This window comes from Aspergillus tanneri, assembly GCF_003426965.1.
Source record: "Aspergillus tanneri strain NIH1004 chromosome Unknown AapTan_7_pilon_pilon_pilon, whole genome shotgun sequence".
NCBI classification, from domain to species: Eukaryota; Fungi; Ascomycota; class Eurotiomycetes; order Eurotiales; family Aspergillaceae; genus Aspergillus; species Aspergillus tanneri.
Window position 1 is genome coordinate 2,018,307 of NW_022984634.1, and position 12,772 is coordinate 2,031,078.

General features: G+C 46.6%; 4 protein-coding genes across 4 annotated transcripts; 3 read left to right on the forward strand and 1 right to left on the reverse strand.

The window, feature by feature from the left end:
• Positions 1 to 253: 253 nt before the first annotated feature.
• Positions 254 to 1,237, forward strand: ATNIH1004_007252 (WD40 repeat domain-containing protein; the record flags this gene model as incomplete). Its single annotated transcript, XM_033571877.1, has 2 exons — positions 254 to 319; positions 575 to 1,237. The coding sequence occupies 2 exons, from the start codon at positions 254 to 256 to the stop codon at positions 1,235 to 1,237; spliced, it is 729 nt and encodes a 242-aa protein (XP_033425192.1).
• Positions 1,238 to 1,399: 162 nt separating this feature from the next.
• Positions 1,400 to 1,785, forward strand: ATNIH1004_007253 (WD40 repeat domain-containing protein; the record flags this gene model as incomplete). Its single annotated transcript, XM_033571878.1, has 2 exons — positions 1,400 to 1,702; positions 1,771 to 1,785. 2 exons carry the CDS (start codon positions 1,400 to 1,402, stop codon positions 1,783 to 1,785), a joined length of 318 nt encoding a protein of 105 aa, XP_033425193.1.
• A 5,388-nt stretch (positions 1,786 to 7,173) lies between these two features.
• ATNIH1004_007254 (putative sarcosine oxidase) lies at positions 7,174 to 8,850 on the reverse strand (the record flags this gene model as incomplete). Its single annotated transcript, XM_033571879.1, has 6 exons — positions 7,174 to 7,470; positions 7,570 to 7,790; positions 7,858 to 8,232; positions 8,332 to 8,388; positions 8,467 to 8,656; positions 8,722 to 8,850. 6 exons carry the CDS (start codon positions 8,848 to 8,850, stop codon positions 7,174 to 7,176), a joined length of 1,269 nt encoding a protein of 422 aa, XP_033425194.1.
• Positions 8,851 to 10,074: 1,224 nt separating this feature from the next.
• Positions 10,075 to 11,925, forward strand: ATNIH1004_007255 (flavin monoamine oxidase family protein; the record flags this gene model as incomplete). The annotated part of the gene is made up of 1 exon (XM_033571880.1): positions 10,075 to 11,925. The coding sequence occupies one exon, from the start codon at positions 10,075 to 10,077 to the stop codon at positions 11,923 to 11,925; it is 1,851 nt and encodes a 616-aa protein (XP_033425195.1).
• Between the last annotated feature and the right edge of the window lie 847 nt (positions 11,926 to 12,772).

Below are 12,772 nucleotides of genomic sequence, written 5' to 3' on the forward strand. Positions count from 1 at the left end.
GAACATGCACAGGGGCATAGCTTTACATTGCCTTCGCATTATAAACACTTGCCTCAAACAAAATCTATGTGGCCTACCAAGTTACGGAATACAGCGTGCAGGTATTACCCGTCAGACTATTAACCGATGCCTCCCGGATGAACTACGATACTCCTGTCGCTACTGGGTAACTCATGTGGAACAAAGCAAGTTACTTACTACTTCTAAGGTTTTTGCTTTCTTAAAAATCCATTTTCTCCATTGGTTGGAAGCAATGAGTCTAATGGGGTTAATCTCAGAGACTATTAGTATTATAAACACTTTGCAGTTAGCTATAGGGGTAAGTGCCTGGGAAATCTACTACTTCTATACACTAAAACAGAAATTTTAGAGTAACACAGCCTCCGACATAGTGGATTTTTTATATGACGCGAAACAATTTATTCTTAAAAACATGCAAATTGCAAATACTGCTCCACTTCAACTTTATTGTTCTGCACTAATATTCTCTCCCAAAAAGTCAATTATTAGAAGAAAATTTGAAAAAGATATTCCTAGGTGGATATGTACGGTACCACGAATGGAAGACTTCTAGGGTGCAGATTTACAAACACTCGAGGGCCATTCAGATTGGGTTTGGTCTGTGGCCTTCTCCCCGGACGGTCAGACAGTGGCCTCAGGCTCCTACGATAAGACTATCAAGCTGTGGGATGCTAAGACCGGCCTGGAACACCAGACACTCAAGGGCCATTCAGATTCGGTTGAGTCTGTAGCCTTCTCCCCGGACGGTCAGACAGTGGCCTCAGGCTCCAACGATAAGACCATCAAGCTGTGGGATGCTAAGACCGGCCTGGAGCTACAGATGCTTAAGGGCCATTTAGATTCGGTTCGGTCTGTGGCCTTCTCCCCGGACGGTCAAACAGTGGCCTCAGGCTCCAATGATAAGACGATCAAGCTGTGGGATGCTAAGACCGGCCTGGAGCACCAGACGCTCAAGGGCCATTCAGGTTCGGTTCTGTCGGTGGCCTTCTCCACGGACGGTCAGACAGTGGCCTCAGGCTCCAATGATAAGACCATTAAGCTGTGGGATGCCAAGACCGGCCTGGAGCACCAGACACTCGAGGGCCATTCAGATTCGGTTCTGTCGGTGGCCTTCTCCGCGGACGGTCAGACAGTGGCCTCAGGCTCCAGTGATAAGACCATTAAGCTGTGGGATGCCAAGACCGGCCTGGAGCGCCGAACGCTCGAGGGCCATTAATTCGGTTCGGTCGTGGCCTTCTCCCCGGACGGTCAGACAGTGGCCTCAGGCTCCTACGATAAGACCATCAAGCTGTGGGATGCCAAGACTGGCCTGGAGCGCCAGACGCTCAAGGGCCATTTATATTCAGTTTGGTCTGTGGCCTTCTCTCCGGACGGTCAGATGGTGGCCTCAGGCTCCGGCGATAAGACCATCAAGTTGTGGGATACCAAGACCGGCCTAGAACGCCAGACGCTCAACGGCCATACAAGCTGGGTTGGGTCGGTGGCCTTCTCCCCGGACGGTCAAACAGTGGCCTCAGGCTCCGGCGATAAGACCATCAAGCTGTGGGATGCCAAGACCGGCCTAGAGCGCCGAACGCTCGAGGGCCATTCAGATTCAGTTGAGTATATGGCCTCAAGTGATAAGTGCAAGGGTGATGATTGCATCCCAACTTCACATACCCGTGTCCCTCAAATATCTCTGGTAAACCACTGGGTGATTGTTGGATGTAAAAAGGCACTGTGGCTCCCTTCTAAGTATCGTCAGACTAGTTGTTCAGCTATTAAAGATGGTATCCTTGCTCTTGGCTGTAGTGATGGGCGGGTCTCTTTTATTGGGTTTTCTGTACCTATAGACTAACTCACTTTTGCCTTTGAAGTACTGTACTCTCTTATTTTCTAATCTCCATTTAAAAAGAGGGTCTGGGATAGCTGAACCTTATATATTTCTCTAAACCATGACAAACGTTCTACTAATTTCTCTCTAGTTTATGATTTGTTAAATTCCTGCTATGTCCTAATGTGCATACAGTACTACCGACCGCCGGTATAGGGTCTACACAAGCTTCATGTAATGTTTCTGTTGCTTAACAATAAATACCATACAAGAAATGTTTCTGGAAGATTATTACTCCTTTCCATTTCAGAAATGAAAGAGAGTGTGTAGTGGCACACCGATATCCATAACATGTGTAGGAGCCCATCAAAACTTTACTTTTCGTTGATTGTCAGGCCAGCATGCAGGAAATGTCCTTTGGCGTGTTTTTCTCTTGCACCTGCCACATCAATGCATCTTGAAAGGAATGTATTAAAGCACTGCGAAGGGTTCCTTTCGTACTCTTCCCAATGCCGCTTAATAAAAGCTTTCAGCTCAGCAAAGAATTCCTCAATTGGATTCAAATCTGGTGAGTATGGCGGTAAATACACCAGTTTAACACCTTTCTCAGCACACATTTTCTCCATCAACTCAGTGCGATGAAAAGACGCATTGTCCATAACAAGAACAGATTTTGGCTCTGGATATGTTCCGCAATGTTGGAGTAGCTGTGCAATAAAGTCCTCAAATACAGCTGCGTCGGTTGAGCCTTGAAAGACCCGAGAGAGTACAATGCCATCCTGTGAGTATGCTGGTAATATCTGATATCGCTGATCACGATGGAATTTCGATATTTGGACCGATGCTATACCAAGAGGCGACCAGCCTGTTCGCCTAAATCCAATCCGTTTATCGCACCCAGATTCATCCACAAAAACTAAGTGATATGATTGAAACTCTGATATCCCGTAACGGTATTCGTCTCGAAGATCAAGGGTTTGCTCCCGTGCCCTTTTCTGAGTTGTTTTCTTGGACCATCCTTTCTTTTTGAGCGCCCTACTTATGCTGCTAGTCGTCACGAGTACATTAAACTCATCCCATAGGAAAACAACCATCTCATCTAAGTATAAGCCGGGCTTCTCAAGAAGATGATCACAAAGGACTTTAAGCATAGATGGCGTGAGCATTTGTCTGCGTCCGACGCGATTAGGCGGTGCCTTGACAGAGCCGAACTGCCGCAGATTGGATCGAATATATTTGACTGTCTGCTTACTGCAGTGTGCGGCCTTCGCTGTTTTTGCTATAGACATACCACTGCTAGTCATATCACATATAAGCTGTTTTACTGATGGTGACAAGTTTGGTGCCATTTTGGCTCTCACAGATGGGCAGTTGACATCAATCGTAGAGAAGGGAAATCGGTCATGGTCTGGGGTTGGAGAGCTGATACATATAATTTACATTGCTTTGGGTAATATATCTGTTCCATATAATACTTGTAATATTACAGAGGCGTCCAATACATGTGACCTTACTATATACGTGCTAGTCTGATCTTGGCATAATTTTAAAACAATGACAGAGTTCTTCGGTAGGCAAGGCAGTTTTGCAAAGCACTGTAGTTGTGGAAGTTTAAACTGGTATGCAGTGGTTGGGAAAGGATTCTTAGCTTATAATTGGACATGTCGTACTTTTGTGGCAACCATTGTACAACCCTTTTAAATGGGATTATAATTACATACCTTTCCCCACAGTCGCCAACCTTTCAACACCGTTACACCAAAAAGGGGGTGGGCATGTAAGTAGTATACTATTTAGCTTGTTATCAACCCCTCATATAACTGTTCTAATTGCTCACCCCAATACTAACCCGCTGAAAGGAGCACTATGGCGCCTCAGCGAGTGCAGCGTGAGGAATCAGCTGTGTTGCAAGGTAATAGCCCTTAAAAAGGGGCTACCGGGTCTGCAATAACGCACGACTTTTTAGTAGATAATAAATTTGCCGAACTCCGGGGCCAGATACGCCGATGAAAGCAGAAACTTAAGAGATTACGCATGGGGAATAAAAGAAGGGTATTATAAAAGCTTATTAGTTAATTATAAGAAATGCATCCAAGAAACCCAAAGTGTAATAATTTTATACCCAGAGTCTAAACCATGTATACCTAACCATGGAATACCTCAAGAAACGGTATCCCAACGTATGCCAGAGGCCATGTATATAACAAAACCACCAGCACCCCTAGTACATGTCTCGGAGTACATGGGAAAGTCTATAAAGGAATACCAGACATTTATTACACGCATGGAGACTATTTTGAATAGAAATGCTACTAATTTGCTAATAATATAATAGAAGTAGTGGAAGGCGCGGCGCACCTATGTGCAGTATTTATCCGCCTATAGAGGCAACACAAGGAGGAAGTTGCTAATAAACATACCTGGGAGGACTTTTGCAAATTTCACTACGCCAATTAAACAACCCTGTTAATATGCGAAGAGACGCGAGCTGATACTACTATAACACCAGACAACAGGATCACTAAAACGTGCGGGAATTTGCGGCGTACCTTAACTAATAGGAGGTTTAGCTCCCAGAAGCATATACAGAAAATTATCGAAAGGATCACCTCCGAACTAAGGCCAAGCAAGACCTGCGATATGAAGCGCTTAAATACCCTAGCAAACCTAAGATATATAAAGGCTATATCACACAGCTTTAACTAATTAAAGATTCCATACCGGGTCGGCGCAAGGAAATATTGCAAGTGAAGAACAAGAGAAGCCAACAGTTATAGTATTGTTGTAGTCTCAGTGTAATCAACTTGCTTCCCTACTTCGATGACCCACCAAGGTTGAAATAATGGAACAGAATTTTGATCTAAGCCAGGAGAAAACATTTCAACATGCGGTATTTATATTGTTACCTATACTTGTGCGAATACAGCTCATATCCTTGTAATATCCTAGAGAATTGTTTTATATTTAGGATCATTAGTTATTTAGATTGAAGGACTCAGAGCACATTCAATTTGCGACATACGTATACGAATGAGTTGTTAATACATATATAAGCAGCTATGGACAGGTATTGGTGTCCCACTAGACTCCCACGGACTACCAGCAAATTCTGCCCACCGCTCTCGCATAGGAGAACAGATGAAGTGGTAGCAATACGACGACACGCCAAATATCTTCATCGAAGCAAAAGACCGAGCAAAAAACTACGGACGCCAAGACCGTTGCCTTTCTCGTTCTAGTAGGTGAGCAGTGCCGCCCTGAAGTCGCGCGACCGGGGGTGAGTGGGTGAGTGGTGGGGGTGAGTGGGTGAGCGCTAGGGGTGACCGTCGCGCGACTGGGTGATCAGCCAAGCCGCCGTCGATTCCTTCTTGTTTCAACTAGTTTCAGAGTCCCCACATAACTGCAAATATAGATATTTCATTGGTTTATAGATAACAGGGTTCTTATTGGTCAGTTATAATCAGCCGATTCCTCTCGCTGTTTTAAAGGCCCCCCAATCACGTGAACAATGCAAAAGGCATCATTCATTGTTGTTGCTGGGACCATCCCAATCCACAATCGAGAGGGTCATTCCTTGATTATTGTACTGCTCCGATGAATGCACAGGCGGGTTTACTAAATTTTATTTGCTCCTTATAGAGTAAGCTAACAATTCAATACAGAGAAGGGAATTTTTTTCTGATGAATAATGATGAACAAAAATAAGGCCCAAGTATCATATTCACTTCAGATGGAGAAGATTCATTGAGATTATTCACGACGGGCAACAGACAAACAGAACATCTAATTCTCGACAGTCTTATAGGCCGTGTCTCGTGTGTTGCTGGCAGAGTCACCGTTTGCTGGAAAACCACTACAGGGAGCCCGTCTTGTCCCGGGCTTTCCACGGGTGGGCTCTTATAAGAGCCGCGTGAACTTCCTCCACAGATAATCGGTCCGGCAGCGGTACTCTCGGCAGTCTGGACTCTCAAGCCGTTCTAGATGAATCTCTGGCAGGGGTGGAAAGAACGTTGATAAGAGAAGGTCTGCGGCGTCCTGTTCGACCAGCTTGTCGCTCGTTCTCAACGCGGGGACTGCGTTTCTGCTTGACCACCGTCATCCAGGTACCTGGAGGCTTTCCAGATGTTTTCCACTTTCTCCAGAAATTCCTTCCAATGCTTCCGCTTCTGTTCCCGGATGCTCGAGTGATATCTTTGCCGCAGTGTTCTTGCAGTTTCCTCTAGCTCTAGTTAAGGGTAGCCGTAGCGACGGGCTCTGACGCTTTGGTTCCTAGCACGATTGTACTTATTCCGAATGTTCTTGTGGGGCATGTAAATAAGCTTAGTGACCGGGGAATCCCACCAACTCCCCAAATGGTGAAAAATATTGCGGAGGAGTTGGCAAAAACCGAGCTAAGTTGCCGGTGGGTGTCCCGGTTCTGTAAGTGCACCAGTCCCGGCTTTCCAGTGTGTGCCTACGCACCATAGATCATCAGCGAAAGCTTGCTGACAATTCGAGGTATTTCTATTACTTCTTTAATCTAGTAAGATGTGATTGAAATTTTCATGCGGTGTTGTACCCCGTAGCACTGACCCGTTTCTTGGTTGTTGCCACTCCACTCGAAAGAACTTCACTTGTAGTATCCTCTTGGAGTCCGAAAACTTTCCGCAGAGATCGGAAAACACCCATTCAACTCCATCCTCAAAGACAATGAAGATGACCCAGTTTAAACTGCCACTCTTTGGGTGTTGAGATTCGTCACAAGTACAAGTCTACTGGCGAATATTTTGTGCGATTGACAAAAGCGCTGCAACGTCAAATGACGCATGGATAAATATATTCACTTTTTGTAGCTTATTGGTCATTGCAACAAATGGGCCTTGAGGTGCGCGTGTTTGGTTGCAGCAATGGAGAATTACATAAAACAGGAAACGGAGAGAAAAAGAGCTTGTGCTAGTGGTAAAAGGATTATTCCTCTCTATTTTCCTTCTCATTCTTCCCATCCTTCTACAGCCACTAGACGTGAGCCGTCACGATCAAAGAACCTTTATGGCCAAAAGATTGCAGAGATGATACGGAAAGGAATCCACTCTATTAGAAAACCAGGCTTGCATTCACTACAGTTGCCATGATTCTTACAGCAACTTGTAGATCCCTGCAGGTGATCCGAGATACTGTCTTCACCACCTACTAATCTCTCAGCAAATCCCAAAAATCCGCGTCGGGGTACTAAAGAGCACTATAAGGAGTTGCTAGCCTTGTCTTCTACACTGAACTCTCTCAATTTACATAAGGCCTATATTCGAAGGCGGTTTTCTCGGGCACGCAGATTGACCTGGTCCTATTCACAAAGAAGAAACTCACATCCTTCTGCCACTGGAGCCTTGCGCTGGATACCTAAATGGACCTGGAGTCGTTGGCTGAGAGCCAGCCTTGTCGATCAATCCTTCGCCGGTTTTTGGATCCTTTCTTGTGATGGAAAACTCTGGGCGGGCGTATTCGGACTGCCCACCGAGCGCCAACTCCCGTAAAGCACGTCCTATTAGCGGGACAAACTTCATGCCCCAGCCAGCGGTGAACAAGACCACGGACTTAGCGGCACCGCCCTTTAGGTGCTCCTCAGGAATGAAGTCCATTACAAACATGTTGTCTGCGCACTAAAGTCAGCAAACCAGTTATCTACATGCTCTGTCTCCGTCAATGGATGTACCGAAAACATTTGTTTGCAAACAGGATAAAGTGAATGCAGGAACCACTGAATCCACTCCAGCGATATTTTTTTGGATGTAACTTTGAGTGTTTGCAATATCGGAGGGATTGACAACGTTCGTCTCCCGCTCATCGGGATCTGAAATCCGACGAGTGGCAGCGTCAACTGCAATCCGTGCAACGTTTGGTGGGCCCCAGGGAAGCGCCGGAAACCCATAGAAGAGCTGGGAGCGTCCCCCAATGTCGTCTTGGAACTGAAACCACATGCCTAGACGCAGCATTTTAGCCACCTTAAATATCAACACAAAGTTGGAACTATGCCTGGTAGAGCATACTGGGAAATATCCTTCCTCGTGGGCCAGCATTGACACTGAAGTAGCTCGCCACCATCTCCCAGATATCGAGTCTCAGCTGGATGTCGAAGCTAGGGCGGATGACATGATTCACATATGCCCCAGAAGTGATAATGAGCTTTTGAACATGATACACCACCGGGCGAGAAACGGTGACCGACCAACCCTCGCTGTCCGGCTCCAGCTTCGTTACCTTGGTGTACTGTTGTAGCTTGGCCCCATAATCCTGCGCAAGGCGATAGAGAGTTCTCACTAGGAGGGGGACGTTGATTATCCCGTTGTCGGGAGCGAAGATCCCTATGTAATTGTCGGGCAGGTTGCGGAATGGGTAAGTTCGTTCAATATCATCTCTGCTAACTGGATCAAGACAGTTAGGGGCAGGAGAATCAATTTTTGCGAAACCTCTCTCCCCCGCAAAAAGTCAAATAAATAAAAATAATAGAGAAAGACACTAACGTTTTTTATAGCTCATATTCAGTCGATCCAGGTTCTTCACTGGCCCCATCAGAGTGCCTGTTGTGAGACATTAGCTATAAGACAAAGTAAAATAAACTAAAATAAAATAAACAGGGACATCGGTGGAGGGAAAACCTTCTGGGCCACCCTCGCCATAATTTGGATCACCGAAGTTCAACAGCCCGGTCATAAGGCGGAGGTTATCGTCTCCAGCGTCGGACTCCAGCTCATCCCAAAGTGACATAGCCGCGTACGCTAGGTCGGCCATGTAATCTTCTGTATACATGGTCCTGAACATACGCGCAAGGTCGTTGGAGCTGCCAGCCTAGTATTCGACGTCAGAGGCCCCCCCTCCCGACCTTGCTTAGATGAAGGGAAGGACGAAGATACCTGATTGAAAAAATTACTCTGTTCCAGCACAACAACCGAACGACCGGACTTCGCTACTTCGTAGGCCGCACACAGCCCAATAGGGCCACCTCCGATAACAGCCACATCGTAGGTTTCCCGTGAAGACATGCTAACGATGACTATGCTGCACAAGTGAACAAACTTCTCATTTTCTCTATATTAGAACAGAAGACTCAGTCTCACTTTCCTCTCGACCGTACCATGGGCGGCATTTATGAGGGACAATCGGTTAAAATCCTACAACTGGTCAACCAGTTCAGGGATCAACGTCCGATAACTTGTTTTTTTCATGTGAAAATAATCTGACGTGGCAATATTGGGCGTATTGGGGGGAGACGAAACATTCCCCTCATTTTCCTGTGCAAATATACAAAAGGTTACTATTTTCTGCATGGGTTAGTTGCATTACAGGCTACATCACCAGACGGGTTTCATTCCAGCGATCCCGCTCTTGCGGCTTGCAGCAGTAGGGCCCAGAGCATAGACGAATAGCAGGCGTCCTTGCTCTCGACGGCCGAAGCTCCTCTTGGACATAGTTTTGCTTTCCGGACACTGACCACTTGGAAAAGAGATCTCAGAGCTCCGCATATACCCAGGTAATTCAAGCTGGAGAACGCCGGAGCACTTCTATTCTTTGTTGGAGATATTACTACACTGCCAGCAGCTGACCCACTGAAGGCTTACATAACTAGTGAAGGGCCGATCGATATCTTTGTTCACAACAGCGAACGAACTTCCCGCCTCAACTTAGACTTCGAGTCTCAATGGTAGGTATGTGTTGCTTGTGTGCTGACCATGGAAGGCCCAAAGGTGTTCAAGAAGAGCTGTGGGCTGAGAGGTAAGGACCCCACTAAAGCGCAGCTAGCTAGCCCAAAAAGCCAAAGCCTTGGATAAAGAATGTTCAGCCAGCCAGCCTCTACCTGCAAGCTACGTAAGCTTCGTAGAAGGAGGGGATGCCAGCCGTGTTCCAGCTTCCCTTCTCTGTCAGCCGCAGTTAGATCACACTGAACAATAGTTGTGCGCATGCCGGCAGCGTGCAACGTCATCATCACAGGCCAGCTGGAGATAGCTTCTCTAAGCCATGACCGTTCGTAATTGGTCGAGACAAGTCACCCAACTGCAAACCGCTTGAAAAGGCAACACGGCCGTGTTCACAAGAGTGACCCGGCATGGCGGCGACGAGCAATTTTTGCGGCCTACAAGACTATAAATGGCATCTCGCATCCAGGTTATCTGCTTTTGCGTTCTATCTATCGAGATCACGGAGCCATTCCTTCCATAGTTGTTTCTGCCTAGTGCTGTCTGCTAGAAACAGGACTCTTACATTTCAAGATGACCGACTATCGGAGTCAGTGGGCCAGGCGGGTCATTCGTGAGAAGCTCTTTCAGGAGCTCACCCTGTTAAGTTCGAGACCTCCCTCTGGTAACGCGCCCAGGGTGCCTATTGTTGGCATGATCCCCCCACCTGAGTCCCCTCTTGATCTTCCACCGATCGAAAGCCTTCATAAGGGTGCTAACGGTGCACCCTCCACCCCTGAACTGCCCGAGGACTTTAAAGTATGCATCATTGGAGCAGGCATTGCGGGCCTCTATATTGCCCTGATATTAGACAAACTTCAGATTCCTCATCTATCCTATAAGATTCTAGAAGCCAGCGACAGAGTTGGCGGCCGAGTGTACACCCACAACTTTTCACGCACCGCGCATGATTACTATGATATTGGGGCGATGAGATATCCCGATATTCCCATCATGCGTCGGACTTTCGATCTTTTCAAAATGATGAATATTAGCACGATACCGTATTACCTGCAGGGAAAGAATTGCCCCCAGAGATTCAACGACCGCACGGTTCTGCCAACAGCAGTGACGGAGACTGACCCTTTCCATGTGAGCGTTGCAAAGGGGGGGAGCGTCCCCAATGATGTGGTGGATACGTGGAGCTCCATCCTCGAGGCATCCTTTAGGCCGTATAAAGATGAAATGAAAAAGAACTTTGAGGATGGCTTCGCGATGCTCATGGAAGTAGACAATTACAGCACACGGGAGTACTTGAAACGTCCGGTAAAGCCGGGTGAGATCGGTGGATATGACTTTTACTCGATTCAATGGATGGAGACGCAGAATACTTCGACAGGCTTGTTTGATCAGGCGTTTTCGGAAAGTGTCATGGATTCTTTCGACTTTGATTATGGTCCCAACGTCCAGTGGCATTGCATCGAAGGAGGTACAGAGATCCTGACGAAAGCCATGCAAGCTGAGATTGACAAAAAACCCGAACCACCAATTCAGAAGAATACCCGTGTCACAGGGATTGGGATTGATCGGAGCAAAGAGGGAACAGACAACAACATTATTGTCCACTGCGCTGAGGGCGAGCCTCAGCCCTACGCAACTGTCTTCAACACCACCAGTCTCGGATGTCTGCAACGCATGGACCTGACAGAACTGGAATTACATCCCACCCAAAAAGATGCAATTAGATGTCTCCACTACGACCACTCGGTGAAGGTGGCAATCAAGTTCAGGCATCCCTGGTGGCGAACAAAGTGTGGGATTGTAGAAGGTGGCGTCGCCTCGACTGATCTACCATTACGCACCTGCGTCTACCCATCCTACAACATCCATGACTCGGAGGACGAGCCGGCAGTCCTTCTTGTGTCATATACCTGGGCTCAAGATGCAACCCGCGTGGCATCTCTCGTCAAAAATGAGGCCCATCCACAGCCTGATCCAGACTGTGCGCTGATGCAAGTCATATTGTATAACCTTTGGCTGCTCCACTGCAACAATATCAAGAGCGTGGAAGATATTAAGGAAGAATACATGGAGCATCATGCCTACTCCTGGAGCGATGACCCTGATATGGCCGGCGCCTTTGCGTTATATGGCCCAGGCCAATTCAGCAACTTTTACGCATATTTGACTCGGCCGGCGGCAGATAGCAAATTTCACATAGTCGGCGAGGCCTCCAGTACCCATCATGCTTGGATTGTCGGTGCACTGGATAGTGCGTATGCAGCAGTTCACCGATTTTTACTTCGATTCAAGCAGCATGACTATATAACAAAACTAGAAAAAATGTTTAATACCGTTGACGAATTGGAACCCGGCCTGCATGGAACGGAAGATTGGCAAGTTGTCCTGGGAATGCTAAGGAAGGGGCAACATGTCACCGTCTAAGAACTTTGTCTTGGTCTTTTTTTTTTTTTTTTTTTTTTTGGGTAGTTCGACACTATGAGCGTATTCTTGTCAATAAGCTGACTTACGGTCGTTGGCGAATCCACACTGACGATGCCGTGTTTTTAATTGCTTCAACTACATTGATCTATTTTTTAACTGTCAATGTGTCTTTCTCGACATTTATCCATTTAAAGGTTTTACTTTAAAAAAGTAAAAGTAACCGTAGGAACCTAGATTGCATGGAAGTCGACGGGTGTAAAAGCGATATAATTTTTGGTTTAATTGCAATACTTCCATTTTTGCAGTCACAATTGCTGAAACAAACAAAGTGAGTGGGAAGGGTACTACATATATCTATATCTTTTTGGAAGTCCCCAACCTATGCTGAGCCCTCTAGTATATAGAAAGAAGAATGTAAAAGATGCTTGAGTTTCCTATTATAGAGTCGCCGGTTATCGCCTTATATACATCTCTTTGCATATATGGCGCAGGCGATCGATGTGATATGAAAGGCCTTTAATTCCTTGACAGCCACAATGCTCGGCAGTTGTCCACTGCAGTCACCAGCAAGGGAGGTGGTTCCGGATCTCCCAAATTTGGTAAATCGGTGGTACTTGGCCCATGGGGATCCCTCCTTGCAGAAGGCAGGCCCTGGCTGCTCATGCGCCTGAATTTCTATCCATTTTACCAAGGTGTACAGGATCGTCACAACGGGAAACAGGACCTATTTTCTAAGGTAAGTGGGAATAGGAGTAGTAGTAGTAGTAGTAGTAGTAGTAGTAGTAGTAGTAGTAGTATTTCCTACGCATCACTTCCCCTGAATTCCACAACACCTTGAAGCCAGCTA